Source organism: Aulonocara sp. 'chitande type north' Nkhata Bay, linkage group LG12 (genome assembly GCF_057382095.1).
Source record: "Aulonocara sp. 'chitande type north' Nkhata Bay isolate Kocher_YH1m ecotype deep benthic linkage group LG12, A_spYH_male_GT1.1, whole genome shotgun sequence".
NCBI lineage: Eukaryota > Metazoa > Chordata > Actinopteri > Cichliformes > Cichlidae > Aulonocara > Aulonocara sp. 'chitande type north' Nkhata Bay.
Genome location: NC_141355.1, coordinates 31,812,220 through 31,835,636, shown reverse-complemented (window position 1 = coordinate 31,835,636; position 23,417 = coordinate 31,812,220). Strand labels below are relative to the sequence as shown.

At 39.7% G+C, this 23,417-nt stretch overlaps 2 protein-coding genes and 1 pseudogene across 3 annotated transcripts; 1 reads left to right on the top strand and 2 right to left on the bottom strand.

The window, feature by feature from the left end:
- Nucleotides 1-399: 399 nt before the first annotated feature.
- LOC147317787 (zinc finger protein 462-like) lies at nucleotides 400-15,690 on the bottom strand. 2 transcript variants are annotated; one of them, XM_086315108.1, is made up of 11 exons: nucleotides 15,589-15,690; nucleotides 15,161-15,225; nucleotides 10,142-15,075; nucleotides 9,778-10,043; nucleotides 9,077-9,195; nucleotides 8,591-8,719; nucleotides 8,207-8,450; nucleotides 7,565-7,707; nucleotides 7,238-7,461; nucleotides 3,616-4,834; nucleotides 400-1,641 (listed from the first exon to the last, which is right to left on the bottom strand). In XM_086315108.1, the coding sequence occupies exons 2-11, from the start codon at nucleotides 15,168-15,170 to the stop codon at nucleotides 1,502-1,504; spliced, it is 7,428 nt and encodes a 2,475-aa protein (XP_086171234.1). In that variant the 5' UTR covers nucleotides 15,171-15,225; nucleotides 15,589-15,690; the 3' UTR covers nucleotides 400-1,501. The 2 variants fall into 2 exon arrangements, with proteins under 2 accessions (XP_086171234.1, XP_086171233.1); XM_086315107.1 differs by having other exon boundaries at nucleotides 15,552-15,679.
- A 1,238-nt stretch (nucleotides 15,691-16,928) lies between these two features.
- On the top strand, nucleotides 16,929-21,980 carry LOC147317786 (4-hydroxybenzoate polyprenyltransferase, mitochondrial-like). Its single transcript, XM_086315111.1, has 8 exons — nucleotides 16,929-17,887; nucleotides 18,168-18,499; nucleotides 19,261-19,427; nucleotides 19,612-19,733; nucleotides 19,981-20,066; nucleotides 20,171-20,304; nucleotides 21,038-21,226; nucleotides 21,338-21,980. The coding sequence occupies exons 2-8, from the start codon at nucleotides 18,196-18,198 to the stop codon at nucleotides 21,452-21,454; spliced, it is 1,119 nt and encodes a 372-aa protein (XP_086171237.1). The 5' UTR covers nucleotides 16,929-17,887; nucleotides 18,168-18,195; the 3' UTR covers nucleotides 21,455-21,980.
- Nucleotides 21,981-22,335: 355 nt separating this feature from the next.
- Nucleotides 22,336-23,055, bottom strand: LOC147317785 (membrane-bound ghrelin O-acyltransferase mboat4 pseudogene; annotated as a pseudogene).
- Nucleotides 23,056-23,417: the final 362 nt, after the last annotated feature.

Below are 23,417 nucleotides of genomic sequence, written 5' to 3'. Positions count from 1 at the left end.
TCAGTCATGGATTTTCCTTCCCAGAGCCCGGAACTTAATATTACTGAAGCAGTGTGGGATTATATTGACAGAGAACAAAACCAAAGTCAACAAACATCCAAAGAATTACAAGAGAAGCACTCAAGGGAACAAGGCTAGGTTAAGAGAGTTCAGTTTGTGTTGATGAAAAAAGGTGGCCATACCAAGTATTGAATTTCAGGCTCATCAGAAATGTCCAATCAGACTTTTTTCTCAGTATACTGTATTTCTATTTTCACATTTTTATAATTTGCTACACCCATTTCCTAGATCCACATCAAAATTTAAAAAAAAAAAAATAGGGGTGGGTAAGCCATTTGCACAGTATTATTTAGCTAATGCGCACATTGCTCTTTACATCAAGACATTTGAGATCAAACATTTATTGTTGTAACCAGATTATATTTTCTTAATGCACTATTTGATTTTTGCTACAGGGCAACACTTTTAATACAAAGCATCCATGTTTTATAATACAAGGATATGAACACACGTGGTCTCATAACACATTAAGTTTTTAAACTTGAACTGTGTTTCAGTCTTCTGTAAATGTCCCTGATTAGTTCTTGGTCCAGCCTGTGTCCGTTTTTTGCTGTTGTTCAAGAAATTGAAAAAAAATGGACCATTTATTAATCATTTATGACCTATTGTGCACAAGTCTGTATCTTCAGATGTACTGCCTTTTCTGACACCAGTGACATCTACTGTAATGGTAAAATTAACTAAAAATGTTTAAATTCACCACTTTCATAGAAGGCGCCACTCTAAGCTAGGAGGAAAATAAATATCAGGTGCTGCAAACACACTTTAAATTCAAAACAAATTGAAGTATTAAAAAAAATAAAATAAAAAAAATAAAAATTGTTAACATGGAATACCAAACTAAATACTGATATTTTACTGTCAACTATTTTCCTTTTCAGTACAAAATACACAATAAAAGTGTGTTGAAATACCAAACAACACCTGAAGGCAGCATTTAATGAACTTTCTGTTATGGAAGTTGGTTCAGTTTGTGGCATTTAACTCTATGTAAACGTTTTCATGTAAAATTAGTTCACAGTGTAGAGGTTTCTGCAGATTTTACAGTAATAACTTCTCGTAAATAATACCTCCCTGCACAAACTACAGGAATAAAAATGAACTCTTGATGACAGTTGATCACGGCCATTATCCATTAGTGTTTAAAAAAAAATACAAAAAAATTTCTAAAGATTTTAAATACAGTGTGTCACACATAATACATTCACCATATTGGTTCAAAGTTTTATTTACTGAATCACATCTATGTTTAACAGCTTTACCATAAAAGCATTTTATAGGAAGAAGTTTAAAAATGCACAAAAAAGGAAACGTAAATATGTAAACGTACAGTTAGATAAGATATGAGAATAACAAAATCTAAAATGCGTAACTCAACACAACACTGGAAGGAACTTTCCATAAAATGGAAACCCAAATAAAAAAAACGTGGAAAAGACTGTTAGATTCCATGCCGCATGACGTGACGCTTCAGTTCAGAGCTGTTCACCAAATTTCTTCCACAGAACTCACAAGTAAATCGTTTCTGCTCTGTAACCGAGGAGCACAGGACTTCAGCAGGTTCTTTTGTTGTTGTTGTATCTGAGGGAGGGGACAAAACAAAACAAATCAACAACGTAATTATCCCATACCGAAGATTCCTCAAAATCTATTTATGTTCACAACCCAATACTTACCTACAGTTAGTTATCACAAAAAAGTAGATAAAAGCTCAGAAAAAGAGTAAAAAATTACCATTAGAACTTAAGAAAAACCCGAGAAGTTCTCATATTTTTTGCTTGAACGACTAAATAAACAATGATCACACACATAGATCATCTCCTTTTGAATCACTTTTTATCATCAGATTTGTCTGTAATCACACACAGTCCTGTTTTTTTTCATTTAATTTTTCAAATTAATATTAGGAATGCACTAAGATACAGTCATGTGAAAAAGAAAGTACACCCTGTTTCAACTCTAAGGATTTACATATCAGCACATAATAAGAAAATATAACAACACTGTATATATGTAATACACTATATGTATTACTAATATTACATTTATTTAACAGAAACTCAGCCAAAATGCAGAAGCAGTGTGTGAAAAAGTAAGTACACCTTATATTCAGTATCTTCTAGAACCATTCTTAACAGCATTCATCGTCTGTATGACTTTATCAGTCTTTACAACATTGCTTCAGTTCAGTTTGAGGTTTTCAGGCATTCATTTAAGCACAGCCAGTCCTGTGGATTGGAAACGAGCCTAAATCATCGCCCCTCCACCACCCTGCTTGACAGGTGCTGCAAGGTGCTTGTGCTGTTATCCTGTTTGGTTTTCTCCAAATGTGATGCTTTGCAGTATTGCTAGACATCGCTATTTAACCCTTTAGAGCATAGGTGTCAAACTCTGGCCCGCGGGCCAAATTTGGCCCACAGCCTAATTACATTTGGGCCACGAAGCCATACCAAATGACTATCAAAGATGGCCTACTGGTATTATACAGCTAATATATATATTGTTTAGTATTAAGCTTTGTTTGTTCCATATTCAGTTTTTCAGCAAAACGTGTTTGAGTCCATAAGAAAAGATTCATTCTTATATCACAATACACAATATTGTGTATTGTGTATTTTGTTGTACAGTTATTTTATTTTCAACTTTAATTTATATATTTATCTTTATCTTATTCTTCCCAGTTAAATTTACCCTTCATTCTAATTTGTGTTGTACAGTTATTTCATTTTTAACCTTAATTTATATTTTATTCCTTCCTAGTTAAATTTACCCTTTTTAATTTTTCATATTTATTTCCTATCTTATTCATAGCCTTTTCCTTTTTTGTTCTCTTTAGGTCACGAGCAGTTGTCCAAGCATTTCACTACATATCGTACTGTGTATGACTGTGTACGTGACAAATAAAATTTGAATTTGAATTTGATTTGATCTGGAGGAATAAATATATTTCAATAAATATTAACGTTAGCCTGCGACTTTGTTCCAGTTTTGAATTTTGGCCCACTGTGTATCTGAGCTTGACACCCCTGCTTTAGAGTCTCAGATGTAGCTCTTCTACATATATTTCTTTGGTTTGTCTGAGCATCTTCGCCTTGTGCATTGTTTTATCACACATGTGAATCAGATCAATGAACTGCCAGACAATTTGTTTTCATAGAGGTCACCATACTTGCTGATGATTGTAGCATCTGGCTGTTACTTACCTTCTTACATCCTATAGACGCAGCAAAGATGGCTCTTTTAGTTTTTCCACACTGCTTCTGCATTTTGGCTCATTTTTTGTTAAATTATTAATGACATAATAGTTCATCTTTAATTGTACTTATCTAAAGTCCTGACACATAAAACCTTACAATTCAAAGAGGGAGCACTTTTATTTTCATAACTCTATCATTGATGTTGCCCAATATCTGCATTTACCATCTCTTTTTCTGTACTTTAAACAAGTGTTAAAGTGTACTTAAGAGTGTACTTTTAAGTGTACTTAAAATATGTGTTTTGCTTACAAAAATGCACAAAAACTAATATTTTAATTCACTCATAATTTCTTTTTACCTTCAGGCTCTTGCAGACAATCATCATCCTTCATCCCGTCGTGGTCACCAGGCGCCTGATCTTGGTGTCGTTCCTCGTCTTCTGTGAGCATCTCAGATTCTTGGTTCTGCTTCTGCTCGAAAGTACCGTTCTCTTCTTCCTCCTTGAAGCATTCAGGAGAGTGCACTTCCTTCTTCAGACATTCTTTCTCAAGTACTGGTATTTCTGTGCAAGGTTTAGGTTCCTGTTCACTGCTTTGCTGAGTGTGCACTTCTTCCCGCTTTAATTTTGTAAACGAGACACCTAAAATATCGCCGGTGATCATCTTAAGTCGTGCACAAGTGGGCGGGAGGGTTAACATATGTCTTTCAATTTTTAAACTCTCCTTTGTCCTCGTGTTATTTACATGTGCAACATTTAGCTTTGTTAAGGCTGAATTTGCCTCTATACCAACTTGACTCTTTGGATTCTGGAACAAAGGGAAGTTGCTCTCTTCAGCTAATGGGATATCACTTGCCTCAGTGCCCTTCTCCATCTTGACCGTTTTACCCTCATCTGCCTTGTTATGCATCTTGCTGTCATCATTGGCCAACTGTAAGATATGACGCAGTATGTCATCTTCTACCTTTGCCTCAATGTTCAGTGTTTTATGCTCAAGTGCTTTAACGTCTTGCTTTTGAGCTGGTGTTTCTTCATCCACTTTGAAATCATTTCCTGTCTCCATTTGTTGTTTGTCTCCAGATTCTGTGAATTCAGGTTGGGCTTGGTTTTCATATGTCTGCCTCTCTTCCTCTGGATTGCCGTAATCCTCACATGGGGTATCTGTAATTTTCACTTCTCTTACACTTTGTTCCACATTTCCTGTCTCCTGTTCTCTTGCAGTCTCTAGCAGCACAAGCTCCGCTTGTTTTTGCAGCTCTTGTTGGACAGTAGAGTTTGGTTTTGCATTTTCACGTTGAATGCCTGATTCGGAAGTCTGGCCAGGACTTTCTCCGTTGGTTTCCTGGCATTCCCTGATCTGGAGTGCACTTTTCTCTGTGGTATAGTTTTCTTCCAGGTTCTCAGCTTGTGGAACCTCATCACAGTCTGCAAAAAGGTCCTCCATTTCTACATCTTCTCTGTCCTCATCGAGCTGGTCCATGTTAGACAACTGTTCCTCTTTTGTTACTGGCACATTACCAACGCTTGCCTCCAGCTGATCAAGGCTCACCTGACCCACGAGTTCATGATTCCTCACGACCTGCATAGACAGAATCAAGGTCCAAATTATGATACACTTTTCCATCACATTATATTGGGGTGAGGGTGGGGCCCTGATGATGTAGAAGCCTCAAAAACTCATTTATCCAATATAATACACTTGGAGTTATGGGGTTGAGATAAGACTCCCAGTCCTATAGTTTATGGGAAGCCAGACATGACATGGTAAACACTTTCGTGGTGAGTTTATGGGCTTAGTCCCTGATTTTGGAGGCATACTGAATAAAAAAAATGGTAAATGGCCTGCATTTGTATAGCTCTTTTCTAGTCCCTAAGGACTCCAAAGCGCTTTACATATCCAGTCATCCACCCATTCACACACACATTCACACACTGGTGATGGCAAGCTACATTGTAGCCACAGCCACCCTGGGGCGCACTGACAGAGGTGCCCCAGGGTGGTAAAACATTATTACAACTATTTTGCAAATCATGTTTAAATTGCTTAAAAATGTTGGATTATCTTTTGTCTGCTTACTGCATAGAGATAGCAGTTTCACAGTCAGTCCCTCTCCTTCTCACCACATCTTATTCTTTGAAACTAAGATGGTTGTGGTGAAAATGCTAATCTTGGGGTATCAAAACACAATTTCAGAAACCAACGGATAATGTCACAGTAGTTGTCCATGTCCATCTTTGACATTACCTATGGTTTAATCCCCGTAAATGTAGCACTTTTCAATAGCCAAGGAATTGGGGTAGGATATGCACTGCATCACTCCATTAGGTGCAACCTTAATCAATCTAAGGAGCTTGCAAAGAAAAGCGTCTGGACTTCTTTGAGTTGCTTGAAGACGTTTCACCTCTCATCCGAGAAGCTTCTTCAGTTCTAAGGGTCAAATGGTGGAGAGACCCAGATTTAAACCCAGTGGGAGTTTCCCCCCACAGAGGGACAAAGGACCCCCTGATGATCCTCTACCTAATCATATGAGCCAAGGTGTGAAAGCGGGTGTGGGTCACAATCAGCCAGGGTTTCGGGTGAGCTCATTGTGAAGCCTGGCCCCACCCTATCATGTGATTTCCTGAGGTCAGATGGCCCAGGATGTGAGTGGGCGTTAAGGCATCTGGGAAGGGATCTCAAAACTGGATTATAGATGGCAGACAGTTGGTGTCATAAACCACCGCCTCTGTTCAAAGATGCTCGCTCACAGTGGACGTAAATGGCTTCTTTCACTCCTCTTTCAAACCATCTGTATTCTCTGTCCAAAATGTGAACGTTGGCATCCTCGAAAGAGTGACCTTTGTCCTTTAGATGCAGATGAACTGCTGAGTCTTGTACAGTGGAGGTGGCTCTTCTATGTTGTGTTATGCGCTTGTGAAGTGGCTGTTTGGTCTCGCCGATGTAGAGGTCTGGGCATTCCTCGCTGCACTGTACAGCATACATCACGTTGTTAAGTTTGTGTTTAGGAGTTTTGTCTTTCGGGTGAACCAGTTTCTGTCTGAGTGTGTTGCTGGGTCTGAAGTACACTGGGATGTCGTGCTTGGAGAGAACCTTGAGTTTCTCTGATACACCGGCTACATAGGGGATGACAATGTTGTTGCGTCTGTCTTTCTTATCCTCCCTCGCTGGTGTCTGATCTTCTTTTCTGTGCATCTTTGCTGACTTTATAGGATTCCACTTCTAGGATATAAGGATTCCACTTCTTGTCTTTTGATTTTGACCCAGGTGCCATCTACATATCTGTACCAATGGCTGGGTACTCTCCCTTTAAAAGAGCCAAGAGCCTTTCTTTCCACTTCCTCCATGTAAAGGTTGGCTCTTCAAGCAACTCAAAGAAGTCCAGACGCTTTTCTTTCCAAGCTCCTTAGACTACAATGACCTGGATGACTGAGAACCTTCACAGACACAACCTTAATCAATATTAAACCGATTTGTGGCAAAGTTTTTGAACTACAAAAACATTCAGACTAAAGGAATCAAATGGCCCAGTGCCAATGTCTCCGTAGCGAATGTGATATGTGAATAAAACCATTCTTTTGCAAAAGTAAGTCCACTGTCTATATGTAGCTTGTGAAAGTGATGCAGTGCTACTAAACAAGATACATGGTTGACATTTAAAAATGTCATTCTGATGAATTCTTTATGTTCATTTTTATATCTATTCATATTTTTAGGATGTATGCTCCCACTCTCTTTCGTTGGCTACTCCCTTCAAATATCAGACATGTTGACGTCTGACATCTAATTGCTGCTTACGTTTTTTATAGGCTTAAATAACTTCATTCTTCATTCAACTTCATATTCTCTTGATTTTCTAAATCTTCATGGTTATGACAGCAGTGTGTAGAACAAGAGCACTGTCAGCCCATCAGTTAAAGAAACAACGTTTTTTGACCCAAAGGAATTCCAAGGATGCACAGAAGGCTTTAGAGAAATCCTGACCTGATGCTTATCGCTCAGGTGTGCCTCCAAATCACTCAGCCGGGTGCAGTCGAAATAGCACAGCCGACACTTGTAGGGTTTGATGTCATCGTGCCTCATCATGTGCAAATGCAGGTTTTCTGGGCTGCCACTGGTGAAAGTACATTTGTGACAGCGAAAGATGATGCCTTGAAGGTAACGTGACAGTTTGGGGCGACGAACCTCTATTGGCACTACACGTTCCTCTGTAAAGAAAAAAAAAAGGAAAAAAGGGAATGCTTGTGTGACAGTGTCAGGTATCGGAAAGCAGAACACGTTCCTACAAATCCTGCAAATGCTCCAACATACCACGATGCAAGACAATGTGATCAATCATGTTGTTCTTGTTCTTAGTTTGGTACAGACAGAAAGGGCAGCAGAGGTCCTTCTGATGAGTAGGCTTTGACTGGCAGGTAGAGTGACCCGTCTCCATGTGCATTTCCAGAGTTTTCCTAATGACAACAGGAGAAATCAGTGATAACATTGCAAATCTGTCGGTGTTTGGTGACAACTCGTGTTGAGTAATGAGTAGAAATGACAAATTCAAGATGTCTGTCAAGTCAAATACCTCATAACACTCATCCAAGTTATTTCCATACATCTAAAATAATTGACAACAATGTCTAAATTTGAATAAAAGAAGCTTCTTCTTCAAAAAGGGTTCAAACAGCAGATAGCGCGGCATGTTTGATTTAGCACACTTTTATGCCAGATTCTCTTCCCGATGCCACCCCAAAGGGATTTGTGTCTCCTGCTTGAGGCAAACCAGGAATGCATTATGTCACCTGACTATAGAAACTAGTCAGATCCTGCACATCTGTGATGATGCAGAATTAAAAGTATTAATTACAATTTGCAGATTTTTAGTAACACACTAAATTTTATTAAAGAAAAAAAAAAGGCCAAAAATCTTTTGTACACAGCAAAATACAAACTCTTGCAGCACCTTACCTTAAACCTGTGAAAAAGTTGCAGTCTTTACATCTGAGGATTTTCTTTCCATGCCGATTTAGGTAGTGCCGCCGGATACTAGACAGGTGTCCAGTGCTGAAATTGCAGAACTCACAGTGAAGCACGCTGTTCTCAGGTAATTTTGAAAGTTGCACGTTCACTTTAGATTTGATGCTGCTCTGTGCCATCATGGTGTAGTGGTTTAACTGGCGCCGCACATCTGGGGGCTCCAAGTACAGAGATCCTGTCAAAGTTTCAAGGACCCACAGTCTGTTAGTACTGCTACAAAACCAAAAACTGTTTGTTTTATGAAAACCAAGACCAAGTTTAAAAAACAAACAAACAAACGCACACACACACAAAAAAACATGAGATATGACTTGCCTTTAATCAGTTCAGGTCGCTCATCAATTTCAGGCAAGCTGTTCATTTTCTCTGATGAATTAGAGGACTCCTTAAACCTCTCTTCACTCTCATCTTTGTCTTCAGTCTCAGCTGCAGCCATGATGAGATCTAAGCATTCAGCAAAAGAATAACCAAATGAAAAAGGAAAGACATAAACGCAGACATAAAGCCACACGAAATCTCTCAAACCCCTTCTTGTGAAAGATGTGGCTGTCTTTAAAACTAAGCCAAAACCATCCCAGTCTGAACAGTTAAAGTCAGCTTCTAATATAAAATGCACCTGCGACAACTCATATTAACTTGACCAAATCCAGCATACAGAAAACTTATGCTAATAATCTACAACAAAAGACTAATTTTAAAAATTCTGGTGATTTTGAAATCAACGTTCGCAGATCAAAGACAATGCATTTGACACTTAATGCTCATAAGATACCACTGGTGATCTTACAAATGAGTTCTTACCATTATGCTTTTTCATAAAATGACTCCTCCAGAGGCCAAAGACTGTTGTCCGATAGGTACAGCAACTACACAGAAAAGGTCTCAGAGTTCCAGATTTGTGGATGAGATATTTGCTAATGCTGGTGAGGTAAAAAGAAAAAAAAAAAGGTTCACAATCATTCAACTCTCACAAAAAATACAGCTTGGGGTGTTTGGGACTTGCTTTAACGAACAAAGCAATCAAAATTCAATTTCAACAAGCCTGCGAAAGATACATTAGTCAAACAGAGAGTAGATGAAGTAACTCCTAAAATCTGTAAAGGAGGTATAATTTCTTGACTTTGGTTCTCTTGTCAGAAAGCCATTGTTTCGATTTATGAGGAAACGGTCTTCTTGTGCAGTTTAAAGTTATACAGGAGTGGATAGAGGTGGAATTGAGGAAAGCGGGAAAGGGGAGTCTAACTTTTTATTTAACCAGGAAGTGAAAATGTTGAGATAAAGAAGCTTTTCTGCAAAGGTTTTCCAATACCCAGATAGGCACTGTACTTTTTCAGACTAAACAAGACCAACTGCTAAAATTTCCATTTGTCTATGTTACTTTTTAAGTGAGCCCACAAAAAAAAAAAAAAAAGCGTGGCAAAATGGGGTGACTGCTTTAATAGCATTATTAATACTTTTTTTTAGTTTAGTTTTTAACAATAAAAAAAGCCCAAAGTTCTTACTTGTGTTTTAATCCAGATGTGGAGCTATTGTCCAATTTCTTGATGGCTGCCAGGGCTGCGTGGCTGTGCTCATGGGAATGCAAGCCTTTCAATGACATAAACATCCGGCCGCACTGTCTACACGTGTGTTTGTCTCCATTCGATTCTAGTTCTGGCTGCTGTACATCAGAGAGTTCTGATGTAGCGGCGCTCTGTACTGGTGTCCCGTTCCAACGATTAACCTCGTTCACAGTTTCCAATGTGGTCGTTTCATCTTGCCTGCAGGGCTGGAAAAAAAAAAAAAAAAAAAATCACAGTAATGGTCAAATAACACGAGTAGATCAGAAGACAAAGAGCGTAGACAGGAATTACAGCGTCAACTTACCTCACTGGATTCTTGCTCTAGTGTTGTGCTAATAAGCGACTCCTTTCTCTGCGCAGCCTTGGCCTTCTCTAGCATCCTTGCTCTGTGGCGATCCATGTGATAACACAACTTTCTAATCCCATTTAATTGTGTGTTGCAGTGGTCACATTTGTAAACCCCTGTGGTTTTCTTTTTCGTCGATCCTAGTGACAACACAGTAAAGTCCAATTTCCACTCTGAGCGGTGAAAAGTACTATAGTGGTCAATGAGCAGCTGCGACGACTTGAATGTTAATTCTGGACATTTCAAACATTTAACCTTTGTGCTGTTGCCTGATTTAAGTATGTTGCTGGGAAAGTTCCATTTACGCTTATTATATTTCTCAAGAAGTTTGTAAATACTGACTGCATCCAATTTGTGAGTATTTTTGTAGTGGCACTGGAGGTATTTTCGATACAGTCCTTTATAGGTGCACATCTGGCACTTGTACAACTGTTTGTTGCTGCGGAGGCCGGACAGCAAAGTTGATGGGGATGCCTCAGGAGTTTCCGTTTGTGGAGCCTGTCTACTTTCCGCAATGCTTACTTCTCTCGAAGTTTTGTTTTTCACAGAGGCATCCTCCCATGCTGAGCCCTGAGATGTGTGAACCGGCTGGCTTTCAGTGTCTGTGTGCTCATACACTTCTGTGTCATGATGAACCCTCTTACAGTGAGCATTGAGTTTTGTCAGTGATCCATGGATTTGTGAACATTTTTTACACAAGTACCCTCTTTCATTAGAACCTTTTCCTAAAGTACAATTGACCATGTTTGATACAAAGACTTCACCTGTCTCAAGTTCATCTGCCCGGACTACAATTGCTGGATGCTTCATTTGACAGTGAGTGAGGGTCCCGTGGTAGCTAGCATTCACATATGGACAGTTTGGACACTTGTAGATCAAGAGGCTTTCTTCTGCTGTTATGCTAGACTTAAATGTCTCAGAGGCTTTTTCTTGTTGCTGAGTTGATGGGTCTTCAAACGGCGATGGCGCTGTCTTCTTGAGAGGCTGTTTGTATATGGGCACGTAGTATTTTAAATAAGCCTCCTTTCCATGCGTCACTGCATAGTGGCCTCCAAGATGCTTTTTCCTGAAGTAAACTTTAGAACACAGCACACATTTGTATACGCAGTCCTTTGAAATAGTATGCTTGTGGTTAGCAAGCAAATGGCGACCAAGAGCAAGTTTGGTGGTGCATGTGTAAGAACAGTGCTGGCAGTTGATCACGGCATAGATTTTCTTGCTTAAAACTGAAGTCTTTGATACAGATCCATGTGTACTGTAGGCTTTAGATAGAAGTATTTTACTTTTAACTAATGGCTTAGGAGCAGGTTTGGCCGTGCTTTGTGCTGTGCTTGCACCAGTCTTCTTGTGGTCTCGCTCGCAGTGTTTGTTCAGTTTCTCCAGGGTTGCGCAGATTTGGGGACAGGTTTTACACATGTGCCCACAAAGTTTCAAAGTCTCACCAGGAGGACTGCTTTTCCGGGTTTCGTCCAAATTTTCAACATACACCATATCCACATGGAGACTATCGGCCCTGGATGGGAGGTTGGGATGCTTCATCTGGCAGTGAGTGAGAACACCCTGATAAACGGTATTGACGTAGGTACAATACGGACACTTAAAGACATGCAGACGTTTTTGGAGCTGCTTTTTTGGTTTTTGTTCTTGTTCAAATTTTTTGATTACAACTTCCGGGTGTTTCATTCCACAGTGAATATGGAGACCGTGTTTGCTATTAAAATTTGCAGAGCAGTAAAGGCACTTGAACACTGTGGAGGACGCCTTTGCTTCATCCTGTGATTTACCAAACTGGTAGGAGTCAAATGAGCCAGGTCTGTCACTTTGGTCTTGCACCCGCCAGCTTGCGTTTGTTTTCTTGGAAAGTTTTGCACTCAAAGGATGAACCATTCGGTAATGGTGTGCCAGATCTGACAAAGAGTTAGATTTAAAAGAGCATCTTTTGCAAGACAAACCAGCTTTATTTTGTCCGGATCTTTGGGATAGCAATCTGTTTTCAGTGCCATTGCCTCCACTCTGCTCTAGATCAGGCTTCTTCTTTTTACAATGGACCATTCCAGGACCAGCATATAACCGAGAACTTACATACTCAACGCAGGGGACACGTCCTAGGTGGCGTTCCTGGTAGTGCTCATAAACTGCTGCAGCTTTTTCATGTCTGAAAACACAGAATTCACAATAATAGCCGCGCTCTAATGATCCTTGTCTAAAATAATATCTTAAAATATCTGTGACTGTACGCTTTACTTTGTGAATTTTCCTTAAATGCGTCTTCAGAGCATATATCACGTCAGTTTTGTATGCGCATGAGTAACAGTTCAGGGACCTCTTTGTGTGTGGGGTTGTCACTGAGGGTGTTGCTGAAATGACCAAAGATTTTGAATGCTTCTTTGTTTTTTTCTTTTTCATTTTCATCTTGAGGATTTCCTGAGCAGCTTCTTCATTTTGAGTGGATGTTAGAGGAGATTTCTGTGCCTGATCGTGGATCTTAGATGTATGCAGAAGGATTTCTGAAGGCTTCGCCTTAAATCCATGATGTGTTTTGCTGTAATGGCGCATTACCTGATCCAAAGTACTATGCCTGTAGTTACAAAAGTGGCAAAAAAAAGCTTTTTCTTCGCCTTCATTTATTATAGGAAGAGGTAGATGGGAAGAAGAGGAATCCTTTGCATTTGCTTTCCTGATTTCATCATGGATTAAAGCTGTATATTCAAGAACACACTTAGTGCTGGAATTACACTTTCGATGAACCTTGGCCTGATGGTTAATTACTCCTTTTACAGACGGATTTCCGAAGTTGCATTTGTGGCAATAAAACAAGTTTTCTGGACATGCGTAGGACTTGTTCTGTCTCTCTCCTGTTTCGGAGGCATCTGCTGTGTAATCCTCCTTATACAGATCTTCTTTTTCCCTACACATCTTCACTTGTTTACTAGTATTAAATTGGGAAGATGAAGGACTTTTTGACATCTTAGATTCACTCTGACGTTTCTGCATCTCAGCACTATACCATAGGACATCATCAGTACCTATTGGTGCATCCATAGAATGTTTTGCATTGTGATGACCAAGGATACTCTTAACCTTGGTACTTGTGTAACTGCAGAACTGGCAGTAAAATGTTTCATTTGGTAAACTGGATGAGGAAATGTCCAGTCCAGTAGTAATTTCATTACTGGATTTTGTTGGAAACTTCGAAGATTCCCCTTTCGTGGTTTGGGAAGATTCTGAACGATTCTTACAGGCTTCTGGTGTGGTCTCTGAATGATCTACTACAATCACAGAATCTGAACACTTCTCAGATGTCATCTCTGATGCTGCATGTGATGTGGGACAAGCTGACTGTTTGATTTTATCTAATGTGATTACTTCATCTGGGTGGCTTTTTTGGTAGTGAACATGCATAGCAACAACTGACCTGTGACTAAACATGCATTTCTGGCATTTATACAAGGCCATGTCTGCTCTTTTAGAAGAAGAATTTTGGGATGTGTGGGCACGCTCAGGAGAAATTCCATCTGATTTTTCTAAACTCAGCTGAGACGATTCCTTTTGGGATTCAGACATTGAATATCTGCAGAACAATAAGGAATTCTCCACTTCATATGTTGCATGCTTTGCCTTGTAATGTTCTTTCAAAGACTTCAATAGATTGGTAGTAAATTTACAAAGAAAGCATTTGAAAACCAAACTGAGGCCACATGATTTCATGGCAAATACATCTGGGGCATCTGGATGATTTTCCAAGTAGTGCCTCTTGAGGTCAGCTGTGCTTAAAAACTCAACTGGACACTCCAAGCAACGAAAGGTGGCACTGTGATCACTTGCGTCCTGAATGTAGACAGAATTGTATCTGATATAAGGGTGGTCACTTTGATAATGGGCAGAAATTCGCCTGATGCCCACGTCACTGTAGTCACAATGTTTACAAGAATACACTTTTGCCACGTCTGCCTCGTCTTCATCTTCGCTGACTTCAAATGAAAACTCGTTGCTGCTGGATGACTGCTGTCTTTCATTTTCTTTTTCCGTGAGCATCTCTTCGTTATCCAACTTGGCTTTTTTGACAGGATGACTTTTTAAACTTTTACCACTGGATCTCTTCACAGCACTGTCAGGAACAGTTTCTTTTCTGAATTGTTCCGGAGTTTTAGATGGTGTCAAATCAGTAGTCAAGTCAGTGTGCAAAAAATGGTACGACTTACTTCCGGTGATATCTATCACAGACTTTGCTGTGACTTTGAACACACCACTACTGTTTGGACAGGAGCTTGAAGGAGATTCCTGCAAAATGATAGTTCCTTTGGTTCCATCAGCTAATTTTTCAGCAGTCATTGCATTTGATTCAGATGACACTGAGAAGTACTTTGTAATGGTTTGCAATGGCCTCTTGTAGGTTTTCAGGTCCTTTAACGTGCATTTCCCTTCTGAGGTAGAAATATCTGAAAGAACTGATGGATCTTCCGATGTTCCTGCAGCTTCATTGTTCTGGTTTGCTGAAATGACACTTAAAGTGCTGTCGAGGTTTTCTGAAATGATGACACCTCCTGACACGTTAGGATTTTCTGAAGTTTTGTGACACAGTTCCTCGTGTTCACTTAAACCATCCCAACTACAAGCTTTAAAATCACACCTCTGGCATTTAAAATCATCTCCTGAACTGCTGCTGCTGTTCTCTGTGTTGGCTTTGTCAGTCCCAGGGCATAAACCAGCCTCTCTGAGAGAAATTTCTGTATTGAGGCCATGCACCTTGTTGAGGTGTTCAAAAAGGTACACCTTCGATTTGAAGACCAGCACACAGTGACTACAATGGAAAGCCTTAACTTGGGATTCTTCAGTGACTGCTTGGCTGATGACTTGCTTGATGTGGCCAGAGGTGGAGCACTCCACTGTATCTGAGGGGGCAGGCAACAGACCAGTATAGATCAGCATAGGTCAGTATCTATTCACAAAGACGTTGCATACCTCTGTGATACATACCGTTTTCCATCTTGCATGCCTCTTTTAACCCACAGCCTTACACATTAAGTGACACACCTAGACAACTGAAAAAACAGATTATTATTTTTCTCAAGGCACAGAAGCAGCACAACATAATCCGACACTACTTCGTTATCCGTTATTAAGTTATACACACAAGTGAATACTTAAAAAAGAGAGCGAGAGAGCGAGATTGTACGCTTTGCTAATATTATCTTTAAATATGGCAGCACAAAGAACTCAACACCTCTATTTAACTTTCAGTGTAGCATATTCAACAGGAAGGAGACGTAAAACGAGTCAACCGAATAAACAGATCCTACCTATTTTAACAAAATGCCGAAATGTGCAACTCGCTAAAGTGCGCGATGCACGCAAGGTTTTTACTCACGCATGCACACAAAAACAGGACAAGGCTTAGGAGGCACCGTTTTGAACCGCTGCTGGAAGTCGCATGAACACGGAACACGTTTCCGCCATTTTTCCCGCGAGTGTGACTCTCCCTGGCCTGTGCTTCCGCCACCGCAACAAAACATCTTCACTTCCGTAGAATTCACCAACCCTTCAAAATAAAACTACCTGAAAACTACCTCCGCTGTGTAATTAATTAAAATATCAGTTATAATGTTTTTTTCCAGCAGTTACACGAGATTCGATATAACGACAGGATATTTTGGTTTAATACGAACTAGGATTTCTTAATTGTATTTTTTTTAATTTTATCAATTTGATTTAAAAAAATGTGTGTTTGTTAATATTCACGAAAACGTATGGAGTTTTTTGTTGTTGTTTTTTTTACTTCCACGCTTAGTTCATTGTGAAATCTGGGGAAACAGTAACCGGAAGTACGTAGATTTCATACCTTAACGCCAAGCCCCCCTTTTAAAAGTCTTTTCTGTTTTTGTGATGGTGTTGTTTTCTGTTTCTATGGCCGGCGATATAGGTATTATAATGTCCAATGAAAGGTATTAACAAATCCTCCATACTGTAAGTGTTATATAGCACCGCATATTTAAATAAATGGGCGCTATTGTTATTAAAAACTTATAACAGAAATCCTTTTTTCAGGCTCGGTTTCTATCGCAGGCAGTTGGCCACGTGCTTGCAGTGACGATGCTTGCTGAGCTGCACAGGTCACAAAGAAAGCAAGAAAAGCTTTGTTTTACCAATATCACCTTGGTATCCCAGAGAAATTTTATACTGATGTTGCAGACTTTTGCAGAGGGTCTGGCTTTTACAACAAGATGAAAGCTAAAACATTCTAGGAAAAAAAATAAAGGATCTAGATTTGTGTCACATATCACATCTTCACAGCAGTTTTTGCTCAATATGTTTCAAATTCACTCTTTATATGTTCATGATGCGCAAATCCTTTCGAGGCAGATATCCTGCTTTAAGCAGGAGGCCGTTTGTGTAAAAAAGGAACGACCATCTCTCAAACGAGAAGGGGCTTAAGAGTTTATCTTTCACGATCTTATAATGCGGTGAATGCAGCCATTCCTCATCTCACAATGAATAGTACTCATACTAAAAAAGTACAAAATGAAAGCATGTTTCTCATTATCAACTGCACCACTTAACCAGCCACACTGCTCTGTTTCTATTCTCATTGTAGTCTTTGGGGCGATCGTGGCTCAAGAGTTGGGAGTTCGCCTTGTAATCGGAAGGTTGCCGACATACATCGCCGCTTTACGTCAACTCCGAAGCCCTTTGGAACAGGGCCCTGTGCAGCACTGTTCAGCAAGAGCAGTGAGGTTTCAGTTGTAATGCTGCTTACACTTGTCACATGTTTTTTGCATATGCAATAATGTTGCATATTCCACAGCCCTACCCTGTCTTGACAAGTAAATTTAAGAATCTGTTTAGAACTTATTTATTTTATTTCTCACTTTGAATTTTTTTTTATTGAAACTAAGCTTCTGGCTGATTGGTGTTATTTTAGTCATTATGCAGCCGTATTGTTTGTAAAGTTGGTGAAGCCTGCAGTCGGCTGAAACTGAAGAAGTCACATAGATAAGTGATAAAATGTTTCTACTAAACGCTGGGTCCAGATGAACAGAAATAAATTTCTAGGATCCGATCAGTTTACACTGACTACTACTCCATGGTTGTTTTGTATGTTAACAAGAACAAAATAAGTGAAGTAGACTTACAGGGCTTGTTCAAAGAGGTTTTCCAACATATGGTTTTAACCAAAAAAGCATGGGTGCTTTTCCTTAAAAAGTGCAAAAAAAGAAAGAAACAGGCAATTGTTAAGAACGCCTTAGGTGAAGCAGTGTTAGATAAACTAACAAAACACTGCTATTAAAAAAACTATTGGCATATAAAAGCTTCCATTAAGCTGAATATTATTTATATTATTGCATACATATGGTTGACAGAAAGTGACCTCTGTAGCTATTTCCCATTGAGGATTGCAAAAGAAACCACAAAAACGAATAAAACCAACTTACTGATTGTTTGTACATGTGCAGAGGAGGCAAAGTGGATATACTGGATAAAGAATGCTGAATATGGAGCTGCCATAATAAAAAATAAAAACTAGTTAGTGTGAGACCTGGTTTTTATTTAACCAGTAAGGAAATTGTGATGCACACTCCACACCAGTTGGAGGCGCTGGTCCTCCAACTTGTCTGTCAGCCTCAAAGAAGAGACGACCAATGACGACCCAGCAGGGAAGTATTGATGTGGTTGTCATCTGTCCAGTGTTTGGTCTTTTTAAAATCGGTATATTCTCTATTGTAACCTTCATTGTAAGCTTGCTTTGGCGTTATATCACACTAGAGTTAGCAAGTGTGTTGGTAGCATTCATTATATTTTCAGTGATAGCTTAGCCTTGTTACTGTAACACCAGCTTGTCTCATGTAGGTGTGTGCAGTGTCTTACCTAAACAGCTAAAACAGTCAGGTTGTTTCAGCCAAAAGTTTCACACATCTCTGTTTCTGTTGTACCAAATGTATTTGTTTAACCTTCGTTTGCATGTGTCTTTCTGCTTCTGTGTGTGCAGGGGTGATCTTTATGAGTGCAGAGACACCATGTTCCCAGCCAAGCTAGCTTTGAGCACTCTGAAAAGGATCCACCATGGAGCTTGTTATCGATGTCTTTCTACCTGCTTCATCCAGAAGGAAGGGATACAGGCTGGAGATGGGCCCCCCTCAGACTCCCGTGTGTGGAAGAGAAAGCCTAAGAACCAATCTGCAGTCTGGTCATCAATAAGACTTCTTGAAACACAGCAAAACGGGAGAAGACGGTTCAGTTTATCAGCTGCTACTATAGTAAATTCAGCACCAGTACACGTCCAACCGTACCTCCGGCTGATGAGGCTGGACAAACCTATAGGTTTGTACTTATATGAACATCACATTGTTGGGTTGTCGTGTCTTCATTTGCTCACCCCAACCAGTCGCGACAGATAGCCGTCCCTCCCTGTTAAAAGGGAGTTTTTCCTTCCTACTGTGACAAAGCAAGCTCATGTGCTCAGGTTTAACTTCAGCAGGTCATTATGACCATGTCTACATGCTTAAACACATTCATTTTCTGCTATGCAATGATTTTTATCTGTGTCAGTTTAAAAGAAAAATATTGATATCTAGAATATTGCAGAATTTTGACTTTATTCCAAACATGCACTCTTTAAGCCCAGAACGATTTTTAGCAGCATTTTCACCATGTTAACAAAACAGAACAAAACAAGAAGCTATATAACATTAATACAGTCTTCAGAAAACAAATGGCTAAAATAAGCACGTCATCTTTGACCTTGTAGAGCTATTAACTGGCACTAACAGGGAAGCATCTTTGTAAGCATGTAGACCTAACTCATGATGTAGATAGTAATTGTTAAAATTGTTCTTTGAAAGAATCCTACCAAACTGTAAAACTCTTATGTAATTACTGTGTAAGACAATGAGTCTAAAATATCTTGCCCCTGCATTTTTTCAGTGTCACTGCACAGATGCATCTAAAACCAAACCACATTTAAAATGCCACCAGATTAATGTAGCTATTGGCTGCACATTCATCTCTTTGTGGGCTTTGTTTCTGTTCTTATCTTACTTCCTTGTTTAATTCCCTTGAAATTCATTGCCTTTTAATCATAGGGACATGGCTGCTGTACCTCCCCTGTACATGGAGCATTGCTTTGGCTGCTAACCCTGGATGCTTCCCAGATCTGGGCATGCTCACACTGTTTGGTACAGGTGCTCTTCTCATGAGAGGGGCCGGCTGCACCATCAATGACATGTGGGACAAAGACTTCGACAAAAAAGTAAATGAGATTTTCTTACAGCTGACTCCAAACAAAGAACAGGACATGTTTTTGCAATAAAGTAAATTAAACTTCCATTTCTAAGCAGACGTTAGTCTTACCTGTGTCACTGTCACTCCCCTGCTCAAAGTGTTTCTTTATTTTTCAGCTCTGATAAATTGAAAGTGTTTGTGTTTTTGCGCAGGTGTCCCGCACAGCCTCTCGACCAATCGCATCAGGAGAGATTTCTCGAATGCAGGCGCTGGTCTTCCTGGGAGGGCAGCTCTCGCTTGCACTTGGGGTTCTTTTGTGTCTCAACTATTACAGGTACTCAGAATCAATTTTATGTATGAACGTTAATGACATTTTATTAGGAAAATATAAATAGAAGAATAGGAACAGGTATATAGGTTAGATTAAATCCTCCGAGTCATGAGAAAAAAAAATTAGTGCAACAGTTGAACTGGATCACAATATTACTACAGTGTGTTAATTTTCATAGTGTAACTAAAAGTGATTATTTATCCAGTTATTTTGCAGTCTTTCCCTCACATTGTTCAAAATGCTCTCACAGTATAGCTCTGGGTGCTGCTTCTTTATCTCTTGTTATCACCTACCCACTGATGAAGAGGTTCACTTACTGGCCACAGTTTGTGTTGGGTATGTGCTGTGTAAAGTTATCTTGTAGTGTTCTTTGTCTAGAGTTAATATTTTACAGATTATCAGAACTATAGCTGTTCTCTTGTTCTCTTCTCTCACTTTAGGACTCACTTTCAACTGGGGCGCTCTGCTCGGCTGGTCCGCTATTAAAGGCTCTTGTGATTGGTCCGTGTGTCTCCCGCTATACTTCTCAGGAGTGATGTGGACGCTGGTATATGACACAATATACGCACATCAGGTAAAGTAGTGGGCCTGAGAGATCGCACCACTTCGTTCCTATTAAACACAATTCTTTCCTTAAACCAAAGGCTGAGTGCAGTAAATGTAAAAGAACGCTCTCATACACCAAGACTACCCTGAACCAATGATACCTGGCAACATGCTTTTTTTAATGCCAAATTCTGACACTGCCATTTAAGTGTTGCAGCAGAAATCATGACCAAGGTCATCAGCACCAGACCAGGAAAGCAGTTTTTCCAGTCACCTGTTGTCCAATTTAGCTTGCAAATGATAGCTTCAATTTCCTGACAGGAGCCCCCAATGTGCTTTTCTGCTGCTGTAGCCCATCGTGTTGTGCGTTGAGAGATGCTTTTTAGCAGATGTTCTTCTGAGTGGTTATTTGAGTTAACCTTGCCTTCCTATCAGCTTCCTTTCTGTCCATTCTCCTCTAACCTCAGACATCAATAAGGGATTTTTGCCCAGGTGAACTGGTATACATAATAAAGTGACTGTTGAGAACCTGTAAATTTAAGAAGAAAGGAACCGAGAAACTGAAACTAATTTAAAAACAGTTTAAACTGTGAGTACATGGTAGCTGTTCCTTTATATTTAAGAAATGCAGTTTAAGGGATTGCAGTTTACTGTGTTTACTGATGTTTTTCTTTGAGGTGAACATGAGATTAATGTGTCCCGTGTTACAGTAGGGACCTTGATTGACTATGACCTCGTGTTGTTTTGTCTTTCATAAATAGGATAAGGAGGATGACATCAAAGTAGGAGTCAAATCTACTGCACTGAGGTTCCAGGAGCAAACCAAACCCTGGCTGAGTGGCTTCGTTGTGGCCATGATGTCTGGACTGGTATTAGCTGGGGTCAATGCTGAACAGACTCTCCCTTACTATGCTGTACTCACCGGTGTAGCAATGCACCTGACAAACCAGGTGAGGATCATGGTCAACTTTAATACAACATTTAAATGAGAAACATGCACAGATTCATGTGTTTTAAGATTAGGTTTTCCATTGAAGTATATTTATTTTCTTCTCTCGTAGATTTACACATTAGACATCAACAAACCAGAAGACTGCTGGAAAAAGTTTGTTTCAAACAGAAACCTTGGACTGTTGTTGTTTTTAGGTATTGTTGTCGGGAATTTGTGGAAAGAATAAAGACAGACTCTGAAGAAATGAACAAGCCTTCATATAATTAGAGACGATGTTTTATTACATTTGTGTGTTTTGTTTTTTATGAGAAGCACTCTTTTAACAACTTATGTATTTTCAAAAATGCCAGCAAATCTAAATTGAAATTGCTGCAATAAGTTTGACCACCAGGGAGCAGTATGATTCTTCCTACCTGATGAATGTACTGTACGCCAGTGGCCTCATTACTTTGTTTTGGTCCATAAAACACATAAATATCTGGGTCTTTGCGCGACATCCTTCATAAGTCACTGGTTGACATTGGTGCTCTTTGTTTTTATGCTGGCCAGGCAGCATTTACCCACTTTACCTGTGATTATGTGTCAGAAACCACTTCCAGTTATTAATTATAGGACTTTGGTGAGAGTCGGCGTGTAGATCTGCAGACTTTACTGGTTCTTTTTAGTGCTTTTGCAACATGAGACTGCTCTCACCCATGATGTTTCAGTACTCTAAAACTTTTAAACAAATTTTAAAGAGAATTCATTTACATCCAGTCCAGTGAAAAACTAAGTACATCTTCCAATATAGAAGGTATGTTTAGTTGCAATAACTTAATCATTTTCTCTATGAGTTGATCAGTTCCTTACATTGTTGTAGAGGAATTTCGGCCCACTCTTCTTTAGTGTTGCTTCAGCTCGATATTTGCAGGCATTTGTTTATGCAAAAGTTTCTTAAGGTCCCACCACAGCAATTCAATCAGGTTGAGGACTGGACTTTAACCAGTCAATTGCAACACTTTGATGTGTTTCTTTTTTTAGCCATTCTGTTGTAGATTTGCAGGTGTTCTTGGGATCAACGAGCCATAGTCAACGTTCTTTTTGCTTTAATAATATATCTTTGTTTGACTACTGTTCTAGTGAATTGAGGTTTAAAACGATAAAGTGCAGGATTATATTAACACGTGGAAAAAGACCTATGTATGTTTTGGATAAAAGTCTCAAACCAGACGAATTTCTAAATTCTACCGCTATAACAATGCAGGTAACAATCATTTGAGTGTTTATCCAGTTTACAAAAGTGTAGATTTTTCTCTGTGTCGGTGTAATATTTGGGAAAAGGTTCCTGTGAATATGATGGTCTGCTTTCACTGTTGCTGCCCAGGTGAAAAACCCCACAAAGTGTCCTAAGTGTAAACCGTGCCACCACAGTGAAAAACCAAAGCACATGAGCAGTGGGAAGTGTTTGTGCCTTGCATAAACTAGTCTACGCAGCCATGAAGCTGTTGTGGCGTTCCAGCGACGAGCAAACTGTGACATGCATATCGATGCCTCAGTGGTCCAGAAGTCCCCATCGGATAGTCCGCTCCATTTGGAGAAATAGTCCCCAGATGAATCTTCCCAAAAGCCAAACCCTGCTGCGTTATTGAGGCATTCGCTGATCTTCCAGTGAGAGTAATACTGTATTCTTAAAACCAGTCCAAGACACCAGGTCGACAGGATGCCATACAGCAGACCTTCCCAAAGTGTTGGGCCCGCCCCTGGGGGGGGGCATGAAAAGGGGAAAAAACAAAGCTTGGACACTGCTAGCACGGCGCCCACACAAACGCAAAGCAGGAGCTGAAGCATAGCTGCATATGTTTCCAAACCAACTTCATTCTATGCCAAAGACTAGAAAATACAGTGAAGCATAACTTCCCTTTGGTTTCACCTGCACAAGTCCAAGGTAGGTCTCCCCTGCAGAATTGGTTTTCCCTTCGTCGGGAGCAGCGCTGGGCTCTCCAAATCACGGACAAACAGTATCCCACATTCTTGATTTTTAGTTCAAACATTTGTTGTAATGACTAACTACTCCTGACATTTTGGAGATGTGAGCTCTTTATACAGTAAAGTTACAGTGGGATACAAATAACACCAGGCTGATACTGCCACGATTTGTTCCCCCCCATCTAAATCACGGACAAACAGCATCCCACAGTTGTTTATGTTTT

What these genes read in the sequence shown, in the direction of transcription:
- LOC147317787 (XM_086315108.1), bottom strand. An exon ending in AACTTTTTCACAGGTTTAAG is followed by an intron (nt 7,708 to 8,206) that starts GTAAGGTGCTGC and finishes TGTTGTCATTAG; the next exon opens with GAAAACTCTGGAAATGCACA. An exon ending in ACCTGAGCGATAAGCATCAG is followed by an intron (nt 4,835 to 7,237) that starts GTCAGGATTTCT and finishes CTGTCTATGCAG; the next exon opens with GTCGTGAGGAATCATGAACT.
- LOC147317786 (XM_086315111.1), top strand. Translation starts at nt 18,196, where the DNA reads ATGTTCCCAGCCAAGCTAGCTTTGAGCACTCTGAAAAGGATCCACCAT. An exon ending in ACAAAGACTTCGACAAAAAA is followed by an intron (nt 19,428 to 19,611) that starts GTAAATGAGATT and finishes GTTTTTGCGCAG; the next exon opens with GTGTCCCGCACAGCCTCTCG. An exon ending in CTGGCCACAGTTTGTGTTGG is followed by an intron (nt 20,067 to 20,170) that starts GTATGTGCTGTG and finishes CTCTCACTTTAG; the next exon opens with GACTCACTTTCAACTGGGGC.